A 27,996-nucleotide genomic window follows, 5' to 3' on the forward strand; every position below is an offset into this window, starting at 1 on the left:
GGTGCGAGAGGACTTCGGTTCAGTATTTCCTGTGTCCGGCTTACCAAGGCTTATTAAAACCAAGCGCCCATCAAAAATCACTTATTGGGGATCTGGGTTAGGTGCTGAGCAAGTGAAAGGTTCAAGTGGCACAAGACATAGCCAGTGGTTGAAGGTAATGCCCGTTCTTCAGCTTCCATCTCCCGAAGTTTCTAGTTGTCCCACCCTCTCGTGCTACACATTATTTGAAACGAATGTAAAAGGTTGAGTTCTTTCTTCCGTGAGCTCTCTGGGGCAGAGCTTTGCCCTCCCGGAACAGAATTTTGGGAAGTCGCCCCGGGATGACCTGCTCCCGCAGTTAGAGCAAAGCAGCCGCAACAGGGGTCTGCAAGTGAGGGGACGAGGTCCCGATAAGAACATCAAAGCCTCTCTGAGCTCGCCCCTTCCCTCGGAGGTCCTCGCGTCGCCTGCCGAGATTGTGACGGCCACCTCGACGACAGGGCTTCCCCTGTCGCCTTTGTTGATGGAGATCAAACAGCTCTGGGACCCCGACCATGACTGTGCCTGCCCGCCTGGCTGGACCCCGCGGCTGCCTCCTGAGCATGCGTGGCCCGCACGGGGGAGCTGGCGAGTCTCCGAACCTCGCGCCCAGTGGGTGCGTAGAAACGGGCGGGCACTGTCCCGGGGGGGTCAGCAAGGGGCCACCACAGGGCCCACGCGCCTCCAACCGGACTGCTCCGCACCCAACGAGAGCCCATTGAGGGGGGGGCGGCTCCGCTTTCACTTCACTTCCGCCGTCCCCGCCTGGCCGTACGAGTGCGCGTGCGTGCGCGCCTCTCGCAGCGGAAGTAGTAGCGACAAGGCTCGGTCCTCGGCGGGCCCGGGAGTGCGGGGCGCGCCCGGGCGGAGGGCGGCGGGCAGCGGGCGGTGGGGAGGGGCGGAGCGCAGGAGGCGGAGGCGGGAGCAAACTAGCGCCAGCTGGGCCGACCGTGACGCGCCCCTCACCTCCTCTTCTGTTCCCTCCCCACCGGCCCTCCCTCCCGTCGCTCTTTCCTCACTCCGGGATCAGGCTCCCGCCTTGCGCCGCGAATCGGCGAGCCGCTCTTCTTTGCGCGAGGCGCGCGGGGCGCTCCTTCGAGCCCCGCGGGTGAGTCTCCCGCAGCCCGGAGAAAGAAGGTCTGGGGCTTTGGGAGGGCACCAGTATTACCCATTTCCAGAAACTTCCAGGTCCTGAGGGAGGAGGCGTCTGGGGATACCCTGGTTGGGGTGCACGTAGCGGAGGGGTAGGGCGCGGGGTCTGGGGCCTCCAGAGGTGGTGGTGGGGCGGGGGTCCCCTTCTTCGCCCTCTCGCTCGTCAGCGCCACTTCTCCCGGTTTCTCTTGCAGATGCTGCTGCTAGGGGTGGTGGGAGCAGCCGTGGGACGTGTGGCCGGGAGCGGGGGTGACAGCCTGGGATTCCGGGGGCTTCTCTTCCTTGTCTTCCTCCTCTCTGTATTCCCAGTGTGGCCGTGGCTGACACTAAAGACTTTGTAGCCACCAACCAAGTGCAGTTTCAATGGAAAATGAAGGTAAAGGCCGCTGGCAGACGGGTTGCAACGCGGAGTTGAGGGTGTGGTGGTTTGCTTTTTAAGTTGTCTTTCCCAACCTTTTTATTGTTCATAATTTTATGCTTTTCTTTTAATTGAGCAGTGTCCAAAGAATTGCTTTCTGAGGATATCTTGCTTTTATTTTGGCAACATGTGGCATTTCGGAAATTAAGGTTTTGGGGGTGATGAGCTCGATTGTGCTTTCCTGACAAACCTTTAGCTTGGGGAATGGAAGGGAAGTTTTTATTTCAGATAGCAGCTATGTTTGCTCAATCGCTATTTGAAAAGTAATCACTGGAGAGGAAGTGGAAATGGGAAGGGGAGGGACTGCAACTCTGTATTTGCATATCAAGCTTTAATATGGTATGTGACTCGATTCCTTTATAAAGGACACGATCTTTTATTGAATGCAGCTTTGGGAAAACACTCACTGTTTTCCAGTTCACAAAAAATAATTCTGAATTAACGAAATATAATGAGGTGACGTCCTTTCTTAAAGTTCCGCCCTGTTTCAAAACATCATTTAGGAGGTTGAGAATGGAACCTGTCCACTGTACAGTTTGGACACACTGAATTGTCATTCCCGTGTTATTTGATTCTTTTGGACTCATTTAAATATTTAATGCGTTTCATGCACAGCACTGATTATTTTTTTAAAGCGTTGAACAGTTCTGACTACATGGTTTTTTCCCCTCTTGAAACAACCAGTTATTCTTTGGACTGATTTGTGACTTATGTGTGTTTTTTTGTCTTTTTTTTTTCCCCCTTCAGGGCTGCAAAATTCTGTAAAAGATACTTAGAAATAACAATTTGTGTTCTTGTACCTTTTGGTTTTGGAAATCTGCACCCTGTTACAAAGGGGCTGCAGAAGAGTTGGCTGGCTGCTTTCTAATTTGTTTTTCTGTTGTTGAGAATGTAAACTTGATTGTCCTAAGTAGGACTAGTAATTTTAGAATTGATGTTTCTTATATGCAGTAGGCTGTTTTGCTGAGACCCCTGGGGTATGTGGAAAATGTGATGAGAGGCACGATTATATTGCTCAGTTCTACTTTGGCTGGATGATTGGTGGAAGACATTTTCTGAAATACTAAAGTGTATAACCGCAGAGGAGTTATACTGTCTAATTGGGTCTTCAGAAACAGCATTTGGACGCAGTTATATTTTTGTCTGATATGGAAAATCACTTTTTTGAGGCTTTTTCCTCATAGTCTATTAGTGTATAGATTTAAGAAAGGCAAATCCCTTCTCTGCAAGAGACAAAGAATATTAAATGCATTCATTCATTCATTGTATATGAGTATTTCTTGGTAGTTCTATCTTAAATAACACCTAAAACTTAGAGCTTCTGCTTTCAGAATGTTACAGATTTAAGAGAGTAGCCTAAAGTAGGTGCATTCTTAGATGTTGCTTTTGTTTCTTGATCTCTTAGAAAAATGTGCATGACTAATAAAGCTGACTCTCATATTGTCTATTGAGGTGAGAGGGAGTGCTTGTGAGATGGAAGCATGGTGCATGCTTGTGGCTGACTGGGTCTTTGTACTTAATGGACAAATAAGAATGATTTGGCCGCATGTTAAAAGATTACACAATTCTTAAAGACTTGTGGGGATTTTCTGCCTCATAATGAAGAGGCTGTTTTTGTCAGTTTCTCGTTAGCATTTTTTTCTTTTTTCATACTTAAATATTTTAAAGAACTTCTATATAGCCCAGAAATTTTAAAAAGCAGTTGACCGTTCTGAAATATGCGTGTATATTTCTATTGCTTTCCTTTTTATGGTTAGCATTTTCCTATTTTCCTTTGACATGGTGTATTAGCATCTTAGGGGTGGGAAATGAAAATGGATTCAAATCATGCCTTAACCATTAAAAAAAGTTAAGTGACTCTAAGCAAATTTCTTCACTATTCTGAGTCTCTGTTTCTTCACTTGTAAATTGGGATTGATAATACTTAGCTTACATAGTTAAGAGGGTTAAGTGAGAAATCCTGTATAAATTTTCTTAGGAGAGAGGAAGGCTAGAGTTTAAGGACATGCGCTGTGGAGCCAGGTGACCTGATATGAATCCTGGATCCCCACTTAACATAATTTTGCCTTGTGCAAATTATTAAAGCTTTTTGTGCTTCAATTTCTTAAGCAATAGAATAAGGATATTGATAGAACCTACTTTTGGAGGTTGTAAGCATTTAGTATCTGGCATGTAGTAAGCGCTCAGTAAATATGACCTGTAAATAGCTTAGTCCAGTGCTTGTATATTAATATGCCAGCTGGCATTAGTGTTGCTGTTATGACAATTGAATGCTGAAAGGGGAACATTAGTGGCCAAAATGCTCTGTATGAGGTTGTCATTATTAGTCAGGGATTGGGTAGAGTTAAGTGTAGAATTTTCTGTAGTGTTACGGCTTTAAGCCCGTAGAGAAAGTTGGGGCTCTACCAAGAAGCCTGGGGCCAGTGTAGAAAGAGATAGGATTGGATTTGAATCCTACAAGGTAATTTTTTTCCTCTCCTGAAAATCTGATGAGTTACTATGCTTCTAAGCTTTCTCAGCTTCTACATTTTCCCATCTGTAAATGGAGTAAAGCCCTCTTGGAGGGTGGTGTGAGGAATAATGAAGCCAGGTATTTGAAGTGCCCAAAACGATGGCCACACAGTTAGCATATATGAGTGAGTGACTCCTGCTGTTCTCCAGAAACAGAATCCTCCCTTAGGTTTGTAGATAAGTCACATTTGCAGGTATGTACGCCGTAGAATTAATAGTGGCTCCCACGAGTGTTAGTGTGAAGGTGCTTACTTAGGTAGTGTTCCATGTCTACACTGATTGTTGGAGGGAATGACATCTATGTGGTTCTTTTCAGCAACTGGGGTAATTTTCTTGGGCACTTTGCTTTTGATTGTTCAAGACCTTTCTCCCATGGTGCACTTCAACCTTCTCAGCATACGCTGACCACTTTTTAGCTTTAGCCTCCAGGATGCTTTATGAATACTTCCTGCCAGTCACTGGAAGTATTTGAAGTGTTAATTTCCTGGAATTTCAGGAACTGGTCCTAGACATCCATTTATGGGTTAGGATTTCATCCACATCCTTTGGAACTCCTTTTTGCATGTTTATCACAAATCTAAATAGATACCACTTAGGAATCTGAGATGCACAAATAAAGGCTCTTTTTCTGATTTAAAAAAAAATGAATCATTATGTATGTAAAGGGATGGCTTATTAGAAAAATTATTTCTAGCTGGAGAATTTTGCAAATAGTTTCTCCTTCCCAGTAATGGATTTTTTCTTTGGAATAAATTTGGCCTCTTTCATAGAAAAAACAATAAAAATTTAATGCACATGAAACTATTTAATAATAGCCTTAAATGTTTCTTTGACTAATGGATAGAAATGTAATGATCTTTAAGATTTCAGGACATGCTTAATTTAAGGTTATATGCAGTACTAATAGGTCTAGAATAAATTCCTCCAATCCCTTTGGATAGCATTTGAAAATGATAGTATGTCTTTTTACACTTTACTTTTTAAAATGGTTCCTTATTCAAGTTCAAATTATCAATCATCTAGGAATGTCTCAGGAAAGGTTGTGTTAGTATAGTTGGAGGAACTAAGGAAAAAGGGATGAGAAACCACCTTAATTGTATTCCTTTAACTAGTAATAGGAAACCAGGCTATAAAAATATTTTATATTTTTAGGTGTGGAAATTGTAATTTATTTTGTTTGCAGTTTTGTCAGTAAAATAATATTAATCACTATTTCTAGAAAAGAGACGAAACTAAAAGAGCTTATGTATGTGACAGCATTGTATAAATGGTACGTAGTAATTTAACCCAGAGAAGGATGCTGCAGAGATTATTTGTAAGCAATAGCTTTCTGACTATTGAATCCTAAATACTTGATTTGTCTTAATGTTTTTTTATCATTCATTTAATGTCAGCAGACTTCAACTCTGTTAATTGAAGCTGGTATCAATCAAAATAGTCTCTTAGATAGTAGACCCCTTGGGGCTCAAGGCTGATTTTCTTTTGAGATTTTGTTTACCCATAATCAGTTTGACAAGGTTAAATTTTGTTTTAAACTGGAAAGAAAAGCATAGTTTGATGGTGAAGTTAGTTGGGATGAATTTAAAATTACACTGTTGTTATATGTAATATCTTGAACTCCTAAGGAGTAGTTCAAAGGGTCCACCCATGTTTATTTTGTTAAAAGACAAATTCCTCTTACAAAGATTTCTCGCATCAGTTGTGACAAGATTATCTTTATTGTTTTCATATGGACAAGTATTGGTATAAGACAGTATAGTAAAAACTGGTTGGGTGAGCTTAGGTTAATGCTATCATTTCATACATGAAATGATTTGGAAAAAATAGAAAGTATGTCAGGCTAAATTGATGCATTTCCTCTTCAATTTATATGGCTGATATTCATATGCATTTGTTCATATGTCTTCCATCTTCCGAGGCCTTACGTTACTATTGACAAAGGCATGCATCTTAGAATTACAAGGAAATTACTCATATTGTGTTGAATTAGATTAGTTTAGGCTAAGCTTATTTGATACATTTAGAAAAAAATGAATTGTTACAAGGCCTTCATGGGTTATAGACAGAAGGACAATAGTAGCAGGGATCAAAAGCATCACCTTCAGATGGCTGTAACTGGGCATCTAATTCAAGTTCAATCTCTGCTTTTTCTTTCTGCTTTAGATATTAGAGAATGTGTGAATTACAATTATTTAATAATTGAATATATCGGATATTAGAGAATATGTGAGTTGGACTTGGAATGTGTGAACTGGAGTTAATTATAATCCTTTGCTTAATTAAGGCGTTTTGGCTTGGTTTTTGACCACTGCATGAAAATGTTGATCTCAACTTGTGTCTCCCAAGAGAAAATACAGCAATTTAGCATGACACATTCTTTATTCTTTCAGAAAACTGGGTCATTGAAGCATCCCTGTAGAAATTGTTTTCATTTATTTATTTACTTAAAACAACCTGATAAAGTTGGATTCGCAGTAGGACCCTGAAACTAAATATATTTGCCACATTGTACTTTTGTTTGATAATCAGCTCTTTACAGGAAATCTGAAAAATAATAGCTGAAGCAGAACTATTTAGGATGTCACCCATCATGACTTTCTTGAACGTTGTTTTTTTAAAACTGACGTATAAATTAAAACTTCTGATTAGGTTGTGAATTTCAAATACTAGATTTATAGTTATCTTGATTGTGGTGTCTTAAAGTCAAAAAGGATAAAGCATTTCCTGAGAACCATTAATATAGTAAAGTTCTGTTCTCTGCCTAAAAGAGAGATGAGGTTTAAAACAGATTCTAGATTTCCTCTCATCTTAAATCAGCCTTTCATTTGCAGTATTAATAAACCTTGGTGCTGTAAATTCATATATGATATGAAAATTTGATATATGTGCCTTTGTATGCAGTTATTTCACTAGGTTTTGTTTGACCATCTGTTTTAGAGTTTCTCTGGTGGAAAGTTTGCTTTATCTACTTTCATCTCAGTTTATACATTAGGAAGGGCAGAAATGCTAGTTGGTACAAGCTTTCTTTGGGAACCTTACCTCATTTCTCTAGTGTCATTTCTGCATTCCCTTGGAGTAGGCAAAAGCAGTTCATGGCTGAAGTGCCAGAAATAGCATGCAAGCCACTTTGTAATGGCATGCAAACTAATCTCTACCATGTCCTTTTCTTAATGCTTGTCAGGGCTGTTATTTACTGAGAGTTGACATCTGGCTGTGAAAGTGTCTGAGATCAGATGGGAAATAACAGTTACCTTCCCACTCCAGAAAAAGACCATGCTTTGAGATCTGCCAGCCCCCTACCTAGAGGTTGGTAATTCAGGTGTGATATCTTGATGTATACCCTTAATTCATTTAGGGACCAAGAAAGATTAGTTCCTTCTGATTTCTTCTGTTAATAGAAAAAAGGAGGGGAATTGAACTTGTATCTATATTAGAATGAAGGGAGTGGAGAGTCGGGGTGGATGAGAGAGACGTTTTACTTCTAGGAAAAACCAGCAGAACTTGGGCAGTAACTAGATACTGGGAATGAAGGAGAAGTTGGAGTCACAAATGACTAGGAGCTGTTAAGGCAGCATAATTGGGTGAGAGAAAGTGCTGCTGACTGACTGGTTGGAGGAGTTAGCTGATGGGAGGGCTGGCTAAGGGAAGGATGCTGAAGGTCAGCCTATCATGACGTGCTTGTCTTAGGTCTGTGTGTGGGGAGAAGCTTGTTTAAAAATTGAACACCTGTTGAGCTGAAAGACCAGGGTTCAAAGTGAGCTCTCAGACTTGTTAAGATTAAATAGAGCACGATGAAAGAGCTGGTATGAAAGATCTGCTCAGGAAATGCTAATTTGCCTTACCTTGGCTGATGGGTAGATTTGGGGAAATTATTTTTGTCATTGGTCTCTTAACTTCTAATTTCAAGGCTTTACATATTTTTCTGAGATGTGGGATGCCTGGGAAACCTATAGTAGCTTTTATAATCGTAATGTTTGTCTCATGGTTTCATCAAATTGTAATTTTGACTCTACTTTGTTTTGGGTTTTCAGTATTTCATGATTTGTAACGAGCAGGAGGGCAAAAATGTTAAAATCTGAATTAAAAGTTTTACCTACTAATGAGGATAAACTGAAAATTTTACTTGTTCTAGGAACTTTTTGAAAGCAGTTTTACTGTTCTTGGAAATTAAGACCCGAAGTGTTCTGAGTTACTTCTTTTCGGAAACACCAGACCTCCTGTGTATATCGTGTCCTTTTCCTTTTTATCCATTTGGAAAATTTCAAGAAGACTCCTCTCTGAAGTCAACCCTCTTCTTTGATTTAGCAGTATCTTAATTAGGTGGCTTTCTTTTGCACGTCTAGTACCTTTTTACTCTCTTTTGTAAAGTGTGGACACGATCACAAGCTCTTTCACTTTATACTAGGGACGGAACACATGTATTTTAAATTCTAATATAAGGAACCATTCCTTTGGAAATGCATTCTAGTCCTAGCCTTACTGTGTTTAATGTCTATTTACATATACATAGTTGTGTGGCATTCTTATTTTTAAGAAGTCCTTTGCTGCTCTCTCTTTCCTTTTAAGAAAAAAAATGGTTCAGTCTCCCCATACTTTAATTTCCCCATCTATAACATGCGATTAGGTAAAGGTGCTTGAGTTCAGTCAAGTATTTATTGGACCCTTACTAATGTTTCTTTTATTAAATAGCAGGTGGAATTTAGAAGTAACATTATTCCTGTTTTTCATATTAAACTAAGATTACTGAAACATAATATTCTTTAAAATGGTTAGAAAAATTAAATAACTTTTGAGGAAAACCACGTAAAATAGGAAATAATGTATAAGTGATTTAATAGAGTACATTTCGTGGCAGCAAAGACGTTCTCACTCAACTTAAATCTATAGGATTCAAAGTTGGTGGCTTTTTTTGATACTAAATTGTATCTGACTACAAAAAAAGGGCTTATGTGGCTCCCTGTTGTACCTGTAACCATTTAGGTGAATTAAGTAAAGGGTATGAAAGATGCCGGTCGTGTCTTTGATTTCATAAGGGTTTGGTTTGCCATAGCTGATAAAATTAGGCCCACTAATTAACTGCTGTATGAAATGAATGTTGTTGGCATATGGAGGAACTAAGAGAAGGAATGAAGAAATGTACTATTTGTTCCTACAGTTGAGTTACTGGCTAGTCCATAGATTTCAAGGAAAGGGATACCGCTAAAAAAGGAGGAACCACAGTCTTTTAAAAAAATTTCTTTACTCTGAAAGAAATTTCAGTAATTTTGCAAAGACGTTGCTAGTAAAATAATGTTCTAGCTGAAACTTTTAAAAATAGTAGTGGCATGTTTTATGTAGGATACCAATGGACAGATTTTAAAACTATGTAGATCATACCTTGTTTCCCTGAAAATAAGACCAACCGGACCATCAGCTCTAATGCTTCTTTTGGAGCAAAAATTAATATAAGACCTGGTCTTATTTTAATGTAAGACCAGGTCTTATATTAATACTGTGGTTATTGATGATTTTGATTTTCTCATCTTTATTAATAGGAATTCTACTGTTGAGGAAGAACTATCTCTTTTCCTCTGTTCATTAATTGTCCAATTTATTTACATGGATTTGTAGATATTTATTTTACGGTATGTGCCAGCTTTGGTTATTGAGAGCACTTTCAAATTTGTTCTTGTGTTCTTTCTACAAGGTCTCCATCATTTTGTGAGTACTAATTTACTTTGTGGTACCATAAGCTGTTCCAGCTACATCTCATATTTTCCCTGTTTACACCAGGCACAGAATCAACGATTTCTCCAAAGGAGGCTGGTTCATTTTATTGGAGAATGGTATCTAGAAACCAAGATCTGCATGCTTGGTGTGCTCAGTACTATTGGGATGTCATTGTTTCTAGGTCCTCTTAGTAGGTAGAACTAGCAAATATATGTATACTAATAGACGTACACACATACTATATTAATTTATATATACATATATGTACACACATTTATGTTATCTATATATAATTGACATGTACCTATATATGTATACACACGTGCATATGCACATGTACACGCATGCATATGTATTAAAAACCATGAGTTCATACTGATGCTGCCAGTTCCAATCCCAGGGTTCATTCTAGTCTTTTTCTATCCTTTTTCCTTTCCTTGTTACTTTTTTCTCCAAAGGTGAGAAACCTGGTTCTCATCCATAAAATATTTACTAATTTGTTCAATCCTAGTGCACATATACAAAAGTAATTTCAGAATTGCTAACCTATTCCCTTGTGACAAACACATTTTTAAACCAAAGTACAATATTTGTCTTTAGGTTTATAGTACACAGTCAAAATCTATTTTCCAATGTTACTTAGGTTAGTTTTTTTTGCCCTGTCTATTTCTGTACGGTTATGTTACTTATTTGTAATAAAACTACTAATTGTTTTTCTTCTATTTTAGGTTTCTTCCCACATCCTGTTTGATTTTAAATTCTTAAAATCTTTTTTAAGTAAATGGTCAGTCACTATATCCCTCCTCCAAATATCTGTAATGAAGATCTGTTCTTAAAAAGTGCTGGATTTGCTTAGAGTTAGAGCTGTACTTGCTTTGGCTGATATAGCAGTTCAGTGGGAAGGAGCTGTGCTCTGGTAATCATTCCCCTGGGCTTGCACGCCTGGCTTCTTAGTTACAGCTCCCATTTCTATGTCTTCTACACCTGGGAATTTATTCCATCTATGGTCCCATCAGTCCCCCAACTAAATCATCTTTGTTTTGGATGCATAGTTTTAGACCCAAAGTCACCTACAGGCTGAATACTAATTCTCTTATTGCTGGGGTAATCATGAATTAAATTTTGCATTCTTAGTCTTTCACTGGTTTCTCTTTGAGATATAATTTACATACCATAAAATTTGCCATTTTAAAGTGCACAATTCAGTGGTTTTTAGTATATTCACAAGGTTATGTTCATTGATCCAATTCTGGAACATTTCCATCATCCCAAAAAGAAGCCCCTTACCCATTAGCTCTTTAAAAACAATGAGTAGGTTTTTATTTAAAAAAAAAAATGGCTTAGTAATATAATTTAAAAATTATATCACTCTTCAGGAATAAGATTTTTCTTGTCAAGTTATTTTGTGTAGACATGGGTTCGCTTCCTGGCTGTACCACTTATTCATTTTGTTGATTTTTTTTTTTTACCTTGGGAAAATTACTTCTTCCACCTTTAATTTCCTCATAGTAAAATGGGAAAATAATAATGCCCCTTTTCAAAGAGTTTTCTGAGGATTGAATGAGGTAACAGAAGTAAAGCACTCAGCATCACCACTGGCATTTGACAGGTGACAAGTGTAACTCTCCTCTTCCTCTTACTACTACTCGTCCTTTTCCTGTCACACACACCTCCTACGACTAATGTGGTCACATTTTTATAAACTACTAGTGTGCTGAATCAGGAGTTTTAGACTTTTTTTTAACTCAGAGCTTCAAAATTACAAAAATACTGCATTTCTTGCAGGTCCTTTACAAATAATTCATCTTTTAAAATGAAAGTGCCCTGTGAAAGTTTCATTTTTATAGTTTAGGTCTAAAGCCATGTAATTTACAACTAAAAATTCATTAAAATAACTGATTCATGCCAGATTACTTCTGGCCACTTTGGGTTCAGTAGTTATTTAGAGATATCTTTATACCTTAATAAAAGGATAAGCAAGGAATTTAAAATGTCGGTAACTGATAAAATGGTATAAATTAGTGTTATGCAAGCAGATGCTGAGGAATGAGGAACTTGCTTGATGAAGACTTCTGATTGCCCTTTTACCTTTTGCCTCTCTTCTCCAGGACATATTTTTAGCATGGGAACATGCATTTCAATAGAAAGACACCAAATTATTTATAAACGATTGTAAAAACCATCCAAATATTCTGCGGTTATTTATAATGCAGGGCAAATAGAACATTAGCATTGACATGAAAGCAGTTGGATCACTATGTCTTCTCCTTTGACACCGATAGTTACTTTAGATGACAAGAGGGTTTTTTTCCAATATAAATTAGGAAAGAAAAGGTTTAAGTATGAACTTACTGGGAAAAGTTAATTCTTAATTATAGAAATGTACAGTTTTTGTTTAGGGATGTAGTGTTAGTTGAAACAGTTAAGAAGTCTGTTAGCTTATTTATCCTTTTGACAGTTATTGAGAACAAATTGTGTGCCAGGCATTGGCCAATGCTGGTTTTGTGTGACCCGCAGTTCTTGTAGTCATTGAATTTACAGTGCCGTAGAGGGAAAAAGACATGTTTGGAGGAGCTGTGATAGCTAAGTGGGATACTAGGGGATGAGTAGGTCAAAGTTGTGGGGTAGGAGTTACAGAAGGGCTCATAGGAGGGGTGAGGCCTGAAAGCTTAGTCGAGTATGGAGTGTGCATGTTGGACCTGGTCCCTCTTTGTCTGTACAGCTGTGCTGCAGGCATGGCCGGTAGTGGAACTAAGCGGTAGACATCTTTCCCCACATAGGCCACTGAAGGGGTGTGCTTTAGGACTTTTTATTTAGCTAGGCTTCGAAATAAATAAATCAGTTACGTATTTTAATAATAATAGGGGATATATCCTTTTATGGGAAGGGAAGCATTATTAGGATATGTAAAGCAAACTCATTTGTGTCAAGTAACAAATTAAGTATAGCTAATAGAATTCTTAGGTCTCCTATTAGGTAACATTCTTTTTAGAAAACTCATGGGGTGTGAGGTAGGAACAGTGATTTCCTTGGGGATTAGGCTCCAAATGTGATTGTGTGATAGAGTAAATCAAAGCTTAGTTTGTATTTTTATTCTTTTTTTTCTTTGTTTGTCAAAACCATCGTGTATTACTACAGTACCAGTTTCTTTTGGCTTGGAAGGGAAACAGCTGGTGCCAGTGCAGAAATCACGTTGCTTGACTAATGAAGTGGGAGACTGAATCTCTGATATCTTACCTTTCTGTATAACGTGACCCCTCATTTCTCTTTCTATTGTCCATATACAAAAGTGGTGTTTGCTTTCTTGCCCTTCTTGTTCATATTGGGGTTGGTTTTTCTAAACATGGCTTTTGTTAGAATGTACTGATCAGGAATTAATTTCCCTGATTGTGTCCTTAGAAGCAGCTAAGGTCATTGGTTAGCAGAAACAGAAGTGTTGAGTAGTGGAGTCTACAAAAAAAATAAACCTAACTTTTGAGTAAAAGAGCTTTTTTTGGGGGACAGCGGGTTAATAATGTGAGCTCCTTCAGATTGGTTTGTTCATTTTATGTATGACTTTAGTCTCAGTTGGATCACAGATGGTTTACAATTGAATTCAACAGACAGCAGTTGGGAATGAATGCCAGTCTATTTCTGAATCTTACTTAAAGAGTACTGTGTGCTGAAAATTAAAATGAAAACACGTCTGCTTCTATTTGACCTGAACATTTATAAAAAATCTTCTAAAAGTTGGGATCAGATGGATGAAATTTGACAAAATGTGTATGATTTTTTTTTTTACTGAATCATTGCAGAAAAAATTATAAATTTAGAACGCACTTCAAGAAGGACTTTGTTCTTGAAGTATGTATATTGGAGTTTTTTTTAAGTTGGTGGTAAACACAGGTAAGCTTAAAGAAGGTCAGTGATCCCATTATTTATACCTGTGTGTCATAATAGGATAAGAAATGAACTATATTTGCCAAAGAAAGGGGAGACGAACCAAGAATTCTGTCCAGTAGAGTAGAGAAGTTACCAGAGGGTGGCAGAGGGCTGCCAACATTAATACCGGAATTAATCATTGACTAAATGGCTAAAAAAAAAAAAAAAAGTCCAGTTGTCGCCAGGTAAAGCGTTATTGAATGTGTAATAAACTAGATAGGTAGGAAGGAAGGTTGGTGGGATTGTAGTTGTCCTGTTTTTTACTGTTTTTACCTTTTTTTATTTTAAGAGAGTATTTAACATTCTGGTAAACATGCATTAGCAGGTAAGCATGGGAAATGAAAATACCTACTTTGGGAGAGGAGAAATTGTAATATGTGGGGCAAAAATAATCTGAGATTGAGGGGATAGATTTAAAATACGAAAACTGAAAGGAATAGAGCTAGGGGAGGAAATACCAGGACTTTGATAGAAACCACTGTTTCAGATTGTGCTTTCATTTTGGAGAACAACCTTCACCTTTGCATTTCTCAGATCTAGGAATGCTTGAAGAACAAACCCTTACCTTTAGGCTTTTAGATACTTAAGGATGTCATAGTGAACATGATGTGTGAATTCTGCATTACGAGTTTTATCTGCTGGGAATTGATCAAACAAACCTACTAGCATTCTCTGTTGCTTGCATAATGGTGGCCCTGATTTTGACATATTTGTAATAATCTGGCCAGAGTGATAAACTAGATTCAGTTGGTTAATTTGTAAATGTCACAGTCCAGTTCTTTAGGTGGAAGAGGTGGTAACATCTTTGGATTTTTTTGCGTGTGAAGCATTTATTTATTGTAATAAAACATATGTAATACCATTTGCCATTTCAATAATTTTGAAGTGTACAATTCAGCGGTATTATGTTCACAGTGTTTTGCAACTACCATCACTATTTCCAAAACTTTTTCATCCTCCTGAACAGAATGTCTGTACCCATTAAGCAATAACTTCCCATTTCCCCTTATTCCTAGGCCCTGGTTACAATAGTGTATTTTCTGCCTCTATGAATTTGCCTAGTCTAGATATTTCATAAAAGTGGAATTATACAGTGTTTGTCCTTTTGTTTCTGGCTTATGTCACTTAGCGTGTTTTTAAGGTTCATCCATGTCGTCTATGTATCAGAACTTGATTTCTTTGTATGGATGAGTAATAATCCATTGTATGTGTGTACCACATTCTGTTTATCCATTTATCAGTGGATGGACACTTGAGTTGTTTCCACCTTTTAGCTCTTGTGAATAATACTGCAATGAACATTGACGTGCAAATACCTTTTAATTATATTGGGTATATATGTAGGAGTAGAATTGCTGGGTTATGCGGTTATTCTTTGCTTAGCTTTTTGAGGAACCACCACTGTTTTTCACAGTGTCTGCACCATTTTATCTTCCTACTACCAGTGTACAAGAGTTTCAATTCTTCTACACCCTCACCAGCACTTGTTATTTTCCATTTTTTAAAAATTTTAAATAAAAAATTCTGACCACCCTAGTACAGGTTAAGTAGAGTGTCATTATGGTTTTGATTTGCATTCCCCTTATTACCAATGATGTTGAACATCTTTCTGTGTACTTATTGGCCATTTGTAAATATACAAATGGAGAAACTTCTCTCTATGTCCTTTGATGATTTTAAAATTGGGTTGTTTATATTTTTGTTGTTAAGTTTCAGGAGTTCCTTGTATATTCTGGATATTAAACTCTTATTGATAAATGATTTTAAATAATTTATCCCATTCTGTAGGTTGTCTTCACTTTCTTGATAATGACCTTTGATGCGCAAAAGCTTTTAAATGTGATGAAGTTCAATTTATCTGTTTTTTCCCTCATTTTGTTGCTTGTGGTTTTGGTGTCATAGTTAAGAATCCATTGCCAAGAATCCAAGGTCATGAAGATTTATTCCTATGTTTTCTTTTAAGGGATTTTTGGTTTTAGCTCTTATATTTAGGTGGTTGACCCATTTTAAGCTAATATTTGTATATTGTGTGAGGTAGGGATACATCATTGATTCAGTATTGTTAAGGTTGGCAGTTATTTTCTGAGGTTTACTTTGTGTAATATTTATTCAGTATACCCTTAATTATTGCGTACCAGATAGTTCATGGAACTGGGCATTTCAGGTCTTAAAATATGTTCTTAATATTGAATCTTCAAGAAGGACTCAAAATACAAGGGCGATAGGAGAAAGAATTGATAAATTTTATTACATAAAAGTGAATTTTTTTTGCATGGCAAAAAACTTACAGTCAAGACACATGACGTACTAGGAGAAAAATATTTGTAACATGTCACAGATACAGGGCTAAGATCCCTAGTGTATAAACAACTCTTAAAAATTGAGAGAATAACCTATAGTGACCTGATAGGAAACTGACCAAAAAACATAAAGGATAATTCCCCCCAAAACATAAAAACGGCCCTTAAACATATGAAATGATTTCAGACTCATAATTAGAGAAATACAAATTTAAATAAACTGAGCTACCGTTTTTTTAGCTATCAGATAGACAAAAATCAAAGTACAACAGTTCATCCTGTTGATAAGGCTATGAGAAAACGGACACATTCCTGATAAGGCTAACTGGTACCACCCTTTTTGAGAATTTGGCAGTATCCAACAAAACCATATGTATACGTTTGCCTTCTGATCTGTCGTTTTCAACTCCAGGAATTTTCCCTGAAGGTATAACTCCAACAATAATGAAAATCCATATACATACAAAGTTATTCATGGATCATTGTTTTCAATCTCATACATACAGGAGTGGTTGATTAAACTATGGTATATCCACATAACAGAGTAATACTGTGCAGCCATAAAAAGAATAAAGGAGATACGTAGACTGATCTCTTCTATAATAGATTAATCTCCAGGATATATTGTTAAGTGAAAAAGAGTATCTATAGATTATGTTACTCTAAAGAAGAGGAAAAACAGAAAATATGCACACACCTGCACATTTGTATAAAAGGAAACAGGAAAAATACACTAGAAACTAATGAGATTGTAACACAAGGAGGATGGGATAGAAACTGAAAGGATGGACGAGGCTTGACACTTCTCTGATTTTGGTTTTGACTATTAGTACTAAATTCATGTTTTAGATGAAATAAAATCAAGGATGTTAATTTAATTTGGGGGAGAGAATGGGAAAAACTCCCAATGGAATAATACAAGCAGAAGCAAATGAACCTAACTATATTTCAAATGCATAACATAACCATGTTACAGGGTGGGCATGGGGACAACTAACCTAAGTAATGTTGGAATATAGGATTTTGACCATATAATCTAAGGCTGTTGAGAAAAAGAACTGTAAATAAACCTAAGGCTAAAGACACCTCCCCCGCCAAAAAAAAACACAAAAAAAACCAAAACCAAAAAACAAACAAAAAACAAAACCGTACACAGTTTTAGTAGTTTTCTCACAGTGGCATGGTTAGAATTCCAAAACTATTCTGTGTATTCTACAAATAAGTTTGTAGAGCAAATAAGTATATATAATGGTGACAATGAAAGTTAGGTTTTTAGATTAAAAAAAAAAAGTTACAGATAAGGAAAGGGAAAAGACTGAACTTCTGGGGAGTTAGATTGGAATTGGCAACTTTAGTATGCACTTGTGGTTTTAAACATATTTATAGAATATAAAAATAGACATAGATATAGATAAGTGTTTGTGTGTATGTGTATATATTCTTTAACTCAATCTGTTGTGAGGGTCTTGAAGCCATGACACTTCTGAATAATCATCAATAAAAGGAACCAAGGCTCCCTGGAGAAATGGCAAATTTTAATGTTGGGACAGAGAAAATACAGAGATAGCTTGGAACATGTGGTTCCAGAAGGTAAGAAAGTGCTCAAAAATTGTTGAGAACATGTCAGAAGGGCAGAGTAGGCAGCCTGTTCAAGGCTCTCCACTGGCCAAAACTGGGACAATTTGGGTAACAAAATGAATAGTAGGATTCAACTTAATAAATGTAGATGGAATGGTGGTATTAGAAAAATCACCATTTGGTGACTACCATAGTAATAATTGTTTCAGTCAAGAGTTATATACTGAGCAAAAGTGTAAGGTAGCAGGATATTTTACATAATTTCAAAATGTCTCCTTAGAAGATACTTACTACATTTAAAAGGGAAAATAGTAACTTGATAGTGGGAAAATCTTGCAATACCACTTTAGCCACGTGATAAAAAATAAAAATGGGACAAATGACATTGTTCTTCCTTTGCGTTGACATATCTTTTAATTACCTCTTAGTCTAAAAATGTCTCTTTTCCTTGTAGTTTATTTGTTGACAAATTCAGGTTGTCCTGTAGAATTTCCCACAGTCTAGAATTGGCTGAATGCATTCTTTTGAAGTAATTGAATGTGCTCTTTTAGCTCCTGTATTTCCTGTAAATTGAGGGATAGATTAAGAGCGCTTGGTGTTCTTTATTATTTTAGGAGATTTAAAAGACTATTCTTTGGACCCACCATCTCTTTGGATTCTGATTTAATTGGTCTGGAGTTCTGACTGTAGGAATTTTTTTAAAGCTCCCCATGTGATTTTAATGTGCATTCCAGGTTGAGAAGAACCATTGCTCTAGATTTGGTTACCACTGGTCAGATTTAGCTTTAACTTTTTTTGCCAACGATACCTAATACCACCTGTATTCTTAATAAGAGCCTCACTCCCAGCTGATTCTAAAGACAACTAAGTTTGAGAATGATCACCTTCCATATTGTAGTTTAGGTGATAAGACTGCTTTTTTGTTGGTGACTTTGTCAGATATAGTTGGTGGAAAAAATAGAAACCTGTATAGTATAGGAGGCATTTGTGGCTGTTTCTGAATACCTGGTTATGTATGTGACCCTAGATATGTTACTTCAATTTGGACTTTTCACTTTGTGTTTAAAGTGTTGTAAAGCCTAATTCTCAGGTAGTGCAGTATTTCATAAGAATGTATTTACAGTGCCTTTTCCTTCCCATGCCAACATTTCTTCATTGGTAAGGCTGAGGAGTGATCCTAAGCTGATGAGACCCGCCCACTTTGCGACACTTGCCAGCCTCTGCTCTGCTCCATGCCAGCAGGGATAGATGGATTTTTCCTGCTTGCATGGCTGCTACATTTGCCAGTAAAATACTGCGTCTGGCGATTGGAAACCTTAGTCTCTGCACTTTCAAAGGTGAAATACATGGACTTGCCTAGTCCTTGTAGAAGATAGACTAATTCCTGGATGATTAAATAAATTGTTTTTCAAATTAGTTCTGGCATCTTTTTGTACTTTAAGTGAAAGATCATTTAAAAGGCATACTAGGTATGTCTCAGGATAACAGCGCTATTCTGTTGCTATGTAATTGTCCATTAAGACAGAAAAGTCCCTTTTTTATTTTGTTTTTTAAATAGTGCTTTTGATGCTGGATATTAAGTACTTTGCAGAGGGTACCAAGATGACAAAAACCAGGCCATACTCTTGTGAATGCAGAGTAGAGGTGAGGCAAATGCATGGATGTTAGACCATTTACACCACCTTAGGGGAAGGGAGTGGCATTTGAGTATAGACCACAGGCCAGGCACTGTGCCACGCTGTTACAAATGTGTTTCCTTTAGTTCTCAGTTGAAATCAAAATAGGTATTATCCCAGTTTTCCACTGAGGAAAAAGACACAGAAATTAAGTAACTTGTTCTGGTTACACAGGTGGCAAGACAGAACTGGGATGGTAATTGGGGAACTAGTCAAGTGTGACCTTGACGAGAGCTGTGGTTCTCAAAGTCTGGTCCCTGGACCAGCATCAATATTCCCTGAGAACTTGTTAGAAATGCACTTTCTAGAACCTGCTCCAGACTTGCTGATTTAGAAACTCTGCGGTTAGGGCCCAGTAACCTGTTTCCACAAACCCTCCAGGTGATTCTGAGGCTCACGGTAAGTGTGAGAAGGACTGTACTGGAGTGTTTCAAACCCCTTTCCCTGCCCCGCCTTTTAAAACTGTAAAACTCTGTTTAATTAGAAAACAGCAGAGCTGTTGTATTTGAAGTTGGAATGGGGCCTGGGAGCTTGTCCTGTCTTCGCAGCTCTGAAGGGGATTTTTGGTTTGATTCCTGTTATCCCACCCAGTTGGGCATGGTGTAGTGTGGATGTAAGTGGACTTCTACAGTGTTACAAAAAATACTGGTTGCCTTGTTCTCAGTCAAAACATTAAAGATATTTGGAGTCATTTGATCATCTTTGGGACCAAAATTTACTATTTCTCCTAATGATAGAGTCATGTCTTCAAAATAGGGCTTGCAGATAGGTGCTAAAAGTACAAATTCCCCTTCGACCTGGAGTGTGTTTTATGCGTGTAAGCTTCTCTCTGTCAGTAATTACAACCACATCTAGGCAGACTTATTTAGTGTTATTCACTTTTGGCTTTAATCAATAAGTAATTGTTTCTTAAGTTTAGTGGGTTTGCCTGATTTCTGTAAATCACTATGAACATGCAGTTTTCTATTTGGAACTGCTATCATTGTATTGTTGGGACTACTGTGTCACTGTTACTGTTTTCCTTTGCTGCCTTCACGTTTATATACCATATGGTTTGACCCTTAGAATTCCCAGGATAACCCTGCTTTCCCTTGAGATAGCTGTTAAACAACTATGGAGAGGTGCCTGGGTCATTCAAGTTCAATACCTAGTACACTTGATTTTTTGAGACATTTAGTGTCTTTCTCATTACTTGAAAGTGAAACTTGGAAAACTTTTATTGTTAAGTGTTGACCTGAAAACTTTTTTTTTTTTTTTTTTAAAGATTTTATTGGGAAAGGGGAACAGGACTTTATTGGGGGGCAGTGTGTACTTCCAGGCCTTTTTTCCAAGTCAAGTTGTTGTCCTTTCAGTTTTAGTTGTGGAGGGCACAGCTCAGCTCCAGGTCCAGTTCCCATTGCTAGTTGCAGGGGGCACAGCCCACCATCCCTTGCGGGACTCAAACCGGCAACCTTGTGGTTGAAAGGACGCGCTCCAACCAACTGAGCCAGCTCAAGGTGCCATGTTCAATCTTAGTTGCAGGGGGCGCTGCCCACCATCCCATGCGGGACTTGAGGAGTTGAACCGGCAACCTTGTGGTTGAGAGCCCACTGGCCCATGTGGGAATCGAACTGGCAGCCTTCAGAGTTAGGAGCATGGAGCTCTAACCGCCTGAGCCACCGGGCCGGCCCGACCTGAAAACTTTTAATAACCCTTATTTAATACTCATGAACTTTGCAGAGATGGAGTATTTTTATTCCTCCCCCACCCCCACCATGGCTTGACTTCTGGTGGATAATTTGGGCTACGTCTGTTGACTTGCTTTTTAAAATCAGATTTCTATCCATGTGCTAGATGAAGTGACAGAATCTGTAACATGAATTTTTCCCCAGGAATAGTTGATAAACTTAGTGGTGATAGCTCATTTCAGAAGATTATTTACCTTTTAAAAGTAGAATACTCTAATGTTTGTGTTTAATGTAACCATGCCTTTCAGCCTCATTCTCTAGGTCAATGATTATCAACTTTGGCTGCACATTAGACCTACCCTGGGGAGCTTTCACAAATAAATGTTTTGTTCCACCCCAGACCTAATGATTCACATTCTCTAGGGATGGTGCCTGAACACTTGGATTAAAACAAGTGTCTTGACTAAGTTCTGGCTGCTATAACAGAATATCATATACAGGGTGGCTTAACCAACAGACATTTATTTCTCACAGTTCTGGAGGCTGGAGAGTCCAAGATCAAAGTACTGGCCAATTTGGTTCCTGATAAGGGCCCTCCTTCTGGCTTGCAGATGGCCATCTTTTTTTTTTTTCCTTTTTCTTTTTCCCCTGTGTTCTCACATGAAGAGAGGAGAGCGTGCAAGGTCTCTCTGGTATTTTTTATAAAGGCACTAATCCATCAGGAGGGCTCCACCCTCATGAACTAATTAATTACCCCCCCTTCCCCCCCTCCACCCCCCCCCCAGCCCCATGTCTAAATACTATTACATTGTGGTTTAGGACTTCAACATATGAATATGGGGCAGGAGGGGACGCAATTCAGTCTATAACAGTCCCCGTGTAATTCTGATTTGTATCAGAATTGGAAACTGACTTACGAGTATAACAGTGCTTAGACTCAAAAAAAATGAGTGAATCATCTGGGAATCTTAGAAAAATGCAAATTTGGGTTCAGTAGATCTCTGATGGGCCCTGATGCATACAGGACCCTTGTTTAACTGAATTTCTTATACGTCTTAAAGATCTGAAAGTTTCTGCAGTTTTAAAAAGCATCCACTTAAAAACGCTAAGCTTGTCTTGTTGTCTGGGTAAATCTGGGTCATTTAGTAGAGGTAGAGATGCAGAGTGGCCTAGTCACACATAAATGAGATTTCTGTTGCTGTGGCTTGCACTAGTGTTCATCTCTTGTTGGGAACACTTCCTTGGCATGTCTTAGCCAATCTCTGCCATCCATTCTTCATGGCTTAGCTCAGGGAACTTTTCCCAGAATACTGAAGGCTGTAAGAGTCTTTCCCTCCTCTAAATTTTCAGACCAACTTACAGGGCATTGTGGTATAATAATTTGTGTTATGGCAACTCTTATATGTGTGTGTTTTGGTATGACGGCTCTCCAAACTGAATTATTCATCTCTGTAGGGTATAGACTCTGGTGTATGTGGCTGTGTTATGGTCTGTTATTTAGTAAATGCCAATTGGTTGTATGAATTAAATAACCCAAAATGTAGATCTAATAAATGTCATTATTTGAAATACATTTAAAGCAATTATCAGGAAATTAAGATACAGTTAAGCCCAGGTTAGGAGATAAGCAAGTAATATCTAGGGTTTGAAACTTGGGATCACAGACAGTGGACTTCTAGCTGTAGTAACATGAGAAAGATATAGCATACCTTAAGATGGTTTACTTTCAGATGGTTAAGATGTTACCTTCAACTAAACTTACGTAATCTTGTATTTTACAGTTCTCAAAATTGAAGCATTACTGAATCATCCAAAGATTGTTTTTCAGCTGAAAAGACTCCCCTCATTTAACCAGAGAAAATTTAATGTTTGCACAATAGCATTATAATAATGTATACTAGCTGCCAAACTTTTGCATAGTGGTTGCACCATTTGATAATTCTACCAATTTCTCTATATTCTTTCCAATACTTGTTACTGTCTGTCTTTTTAATTTTAGCCATCCTAATGGGTGTGAAGTGGTATCTCATTGTGATTTTGATCTGTATTTCCTTCCGGACTAGTGACAGGATCTTCTCGTGCTTATTGGTCATTTGTATGTATGCTATGTATTGAGAAATTTTACTTTTTTTTTAACTCATTTTTAAATTGGGTTCTTTATCTTTTTATTATTGAATTGTAAGAGTTTATAGATAGAAGCCCTTTATCAAATAAATGACTTGCAAGTATTTTTGCCATTCTATGGATTGTCTTTTTCACAGTCTTGGTGTCCTTTGCAGCACAAAAGTTTTAAATGTTGATAATGTTCTACTTTTTTTCTTTTGTTTCATATACTTTTAGTGTCATGTCTAGGAAATAGTGGCCAAGAAGATTTAAGCCCATGTTTTCTTCTAAAAATTTTATAGTTTAAGCTCTTACATTTAGGTCTTTGATCCATTTTGAGTTAATTTTTATATACAGTGGGAGTCCAACTTTATTCTTTTTTGTGTGGTATCCAGTTGTCCCAACACCATTTGTTGAAAAGAGTTTTCCAGTATTCTTTACCATGGTGAATGGCATTACTGTGTAGCATATAAGACAAGCTAGAAATCTAGTGTAATTCTTGATACATGTATCTAGTTCACCATCACGTCCTGTTATTTTCACCTCTGCTTGTACTATTCCTGCACCCACCACCTTTGTCCAAGCTGCATTGATCTTTTGTTTAGACTTATATAGTAGTGTTTATACTGGTGGGCCGTCAACATTCTTACCTTCCACTCCTTTTATTTTCCAACTCGTGCCCACTTTTTTAAAGACCACAGCTCAAGGTCTTCCTTTTTTGCCCTTAGGATCAAGACAGAAATTCCATAATATGACTCATAAGGTCCCCACCTACCACTTTAGCCTATTTTTGCTTTTTCTGGCCTCTTGATTTCTTTAATCCAGATACTTCTCAGAAGAATATTTCCGTATGCTCCCGCCACCATAACTACCAGTGTGCCTGCATCTTGACTGTGTGACTCTGCCTTCCTACCTGTAACTATGGATGAATTTTCCATTTCCTTATTTAAGGCCAGCTCTTCTACAAATTCTCCCAATTCCATTCCCTTTCATTTTAGAACATCACTTTACCAGATGTTCTAAAGAACATCAAGAACCTCACTTTATCAGTTGTCCTATTTTTCTTCTGCATTATTAGTTTTCCCTCTACATATTCTGATATATATGGAAACATGCTGTTATTTCTTCCATCTTTTAAAAAAAGAAACCTCAACTCTTGACCTTATGTTTCATTCTGCCTATAAATCCATATCTCTGTTTCTCTTTACAACAGAACTTGAAAGAATTATCTATACTTGCTGTCTCTAACTTCTTCCTGCTGTTTTCTTTGAAGCCACTGCTCTCTATTTTTGGTCCCTACCACTCCATTGAAACTGCTCCTTTCATTTATCTCCATGTTGTCCAGTGGTCAGTTCTCAGTCCTCCTCTTAACTTTTGGCCTAGCCATTTACATCTTCCTTGAAATACTTGCTTTACTTGGCTTCTCTCTCGGTTTTCCTTTACCTCATTGGTTGTTTTTGATCTCTGCTCTTGGTTACTGCTCATCCTTGATCTCTGTATGTTGCAGGAATGCCGTAGGTCAGCTTGCAGACATCTTCCCTTTCTTTTGTGCTCGTGTGCATGTTTATTCTCAGAGTCAATACCGTTTCTATGCTCTTGGCTACCCTCGCTTGTCTCTCCAGCCTGGACCTCTCCTGTGTGTTCACATACCCACCCACCTCCTGGACATCTCTCCCTAGATGTCTAATAATAGCTACTTGGCTTCTTCTGGTTTCACCTTAATGGAGAGGGCTTCCCTGACCCTCCCTCCTATATAAAATGAAGCAACTCCTCCCCTACTTATCGTTCTTTTCTGGAGCATTTATTGCATAATCCTTTATTTATAGTCTTTTGTTCCCTGTTGGTATGTGGCGCTATGAGGCTAGAGTTCTTGCCTGATCGGTCACTTCTGTGTCCCCAGTACCAAGGACAGTGCCTGGCACACAATGAGCGTTGATTATGTGTTGAAGAACTGAGTGAGTGAGTGAATAAATGCTGGCCGTCTTTTAGTACTTCATTCTCTCCACGTTCCCCCTTCCTTGGGAACTGCACGTTCAGTTCCCTCTGTTCTTCATTCCTTCCCCTTACGCAGCTTCTCGTCCTTTACTTTTGTAAGCATCACTTCCTCATCAAAACTTTCCTGTCCTGATCGTAAGTTCTCCTGTTCATGGACTTCTCCTTCACAGCAGTGATGATTTGCAGTTTTCTATTTATTTGCGCTGTTCTTTGATAATGTCTGCCTCCCCACCCGCACCACTCCAGGGTGTTTTTGCTTACTGTTAAATCCTAGCACAGAGTCTCAATAAATGTATTTGTTGAAAGAATATATGAATGAACAAATTAAAATCCTCTTACTAGCCATATAACTAATGACCCATTTGAGCTATACTAGTAAGTCTTTGACATTTGCTTAGAAAGAAAATAGTATTAAAATTCAGTAATTTCCATAGTTTTAAGTTGACATAGAATCTAGTAAGCATACGTATAATTGACGGTACTGCCTTGGACCAAGAATATACTGTTTTGTAGCCTCCCTCTATTTGGAGAGAAATTCCTTCAGTGAAATAAGTCCTTATCAGATGGCCATCCAGCATTTGCCAGGGCACATCCAGCGCTCTTTGTTATAACTCCAGAATTTGGTCTGCTGTAAATTCACCCTTTGGTTTTGGTGTTGCCTTTTTTAACACGGCAGCCCTTCGTTTTAGAGAGTTATCGTCATGCCCCTTCAGTGTCTTATTTTTTATTAAATGACATAGTCTCATTTCCATTGAAAATTTTCAGCTCTTTTGAGCCCATGTAATGCTCCTGAGGGATTTTATGTAAAATGTATTCCAACGTACACCCTATCTATGTACCAACTATGAAAGGGTTGCCTTAAAAAGATTTCATGAATAAGGCTCTTGTACTGCATATTGGGTGGTAGAGATGGCAATTTCCACTATATTAAACGATGATAAAAGTGTACTTTAGTAGGAAAATTATTACAATCTAGCTTTACTAACGTTGGTTAGTAATTTAGTTCTGTATTGAGCTCATTGAACTATTGAATATGTACATATAAATATTAAATAGTTTTGGGAGAAAAATAGCTATTTGAGTACTTATTACTAGTAGGTCAGATGCTATATTAATGGATGTAATCTTCACACAACTTTAGGCAATATTTATCCCCATTTTATATATGAAGAAACTGAGGTACAGGAATCTTCAAAATAAAAGCTTTTCTTAATCTCATTGTCACTGTAGGCAACATAAACATGTTTAATCCTACTTATAATTTTGTTTTATGAACTTACAAGATAAAATAGCCATGTCAAACTGGTTAGGTCTCATTGCTTTAAGAGTCAAGTCATTTTGGGAGGAATTTTCTCCAATGTTTAGCTTAAGGGTGGTTCAGTGAAGTCTTTTATCTGTCCTGCTTGGTTTTATTGGTTTGAAATAAGGGCATTCAGTGACTCTAAGACATAACATACAACTTTTCTGAAATTTCCATTTTTTCCTCTAAGGTTTTAAATTTCTTAATTACGTAAAAATATGCTATAAAATAATTTCAAGACTTCATTTTTCATGAAAGAAAGGTAATCTGTCTCTAGTTTCCTCAGAATTTTTGTCACTAATATCTTCTCATTAAACGTGGAAAAATACTTCTGTTCTTTGCTTTAAGGTTCTTATGCATTCAATAATGACTTTCTAATAAATAAGATTAAAAATATGTGGTATTTGTTCCAGAACTCAGTCACACTGAGGAAATACTTTTTTCCCACAGCTATTTACCATTTTTTGGAGTAAGTGCAAAGATTTTTTTATGGATACAGGCCTCAATAATTATATAAACTTTAATAATTATAGAAACTTAAATTATTTTCCTTTTATCTCATTTGTTGTCAATAAAGAAGTTGCCTCAAAAAAATGTTTAGGGCAATATTTTATCTTGAAAATGTTGATTACCCAAAGTTGGAAACATTTTACCTGAAAGCTTAAAGACTTGTATCTTGGCAGTAAGATGATTATTTCAGTTTCAGTATTTTAATTAATGGATGTGTGACAACTGAAGTGTTTTCTTCTCTAAAGTTTCAGTGGGGAGCTTTATGTCTCCCTTTCTCCTACTTAAAACTTTTTGTCTGTAAAGAATCTCAGCTTAGGACCCAAGGCAAGTCTGAATTAGGAATTTATTTCTGGAAGTGTGTTAAACACTTTGCTGTAGATATTTGCTTAAGAAGCTGCGTCAAGTAGGTGCCATAGTTATCATCTTCTCTGTGACTTACTCTGCTTGTTCACAGCCCTTCATAAACCTGTGCATCCTCTGCCTGTCTGGTCTCCTTTGGTTTTTGTTTTTCCCCCAGATTGGCAATAGGTCTTTAAGTCTGCCTTGCTGTCATGGTGCTTCAGTTGAGTAACTAGATGTCCTTTCTAGATAGTTAAGAAATGAGCTGACCAACAGGAGTAGTTAAAATGGAGAAAGCTTAGCTATTCCTTGTGCCTTGTGTTAAACATGAGTTTAGAGGATTATGACTACATATAATCATTAGCATCTGCTAGATAGGACATCCGTTTTACTTTTTACTCATTACATTGCCATGGAAATAGCATCTTTTTAATTTAATGTGAACATTATTTTGTGTTCTAGCTTGCACTGGTGGTCTAATTTTTGAAATGTGCTTTCTGGAAAAATCATCCCATGGTTAGTGTAAATTATCTTAGTAGTAGTTAAATACTTGTTATTAGTCTGAAAGTATTTGTTTTCTAACTGTGTAAAGTAAGTTTCTGTGAATGTTTGGATTTTCATTTATTCTAGACTGCATTAGAATTGTTTGGTATATTCAAATGTTTTTCCTTTGGTTTTATTTCCTAGGTTGCACGTTTTCAAAAAATTCCTAATGGTGAAAATGAGACAATGATTCCTGTATTGACATCAAAAAAAGCAAGTGAATTACCAGTCAGTGACGTTGCGAGCATTCTCCAAG

General features: G+C 37.6%; 1 protein-coding gene across 2 annotated transcripts; it reads left to right on the plus strand.

Annotated features, from left to right (window-relative positions):
* On the plus strand, positions 1 to 27,996 carry LOC141567210 (uncharacterized). Of its 2 annotated transcripts, XM_074312837.1 has the most exons (3): positions 208 to 1,126; positions 1,365 to 1,546; positions 27,885 to 27,996. In XM_074312837.1, the coding sequence occupies exons 1-2, from the start codon at positions 503 to 505 to the stop codon at positions 1,509 to 1,511; spliced, it is 771 nt and encodes a 256-aa protein (XP_074168938.1). In that variant the 5' UTR covers positions 208 to 502; the 3' UTR covers positions 1,512 to 1,546; positions 27,885 to 27,996. The 2 variants fall into 2 exon arrangements, with proteins under 2 accessions (XP_074168939.1, XP_074168938.1); XM_074312838.1 differs by lacking the exon at positions 27,885 to 27,996 and having other exon boundaries at positions 1 to 1,155; positions 1,365 to 1,502.

Source organism: Rhinolophus sinicus, linkage group LG10 (genome assembly GCF_036562045.2).
Source record: "Rhinolophus sinicus isolate RSC01 linkage group LG10, ASM3656204v1, whole genome shotgun sequence".
NCBI classification, from domain to species: domain Eukaryota; kingdom Metazoa; phylum Chordata; class Mammalia; order Chiroptera; family Rhinolophidae; genus Rhinolophus; species Rhinolophus sinicus.

What these genes read in the sequence shown, in the direction of transcription:
- LOC141567210 (XM_074312837.1), top strand. Translation starts at nt 503, where the DNA reads ATGGAGATCAAACAGCTCTGGGACCCCGACCATGACTGTGCCTGCCCG. An exon ending in CGCTCCTTCGAGCCCCGCGG is followed by an intron (nt 1,127 to 1,364) that starts GTGAGTCTCCCG and finishes TTTCTCTTGCAG; the next exon opens with ATGCTGCTGCTAGGGGTGGT.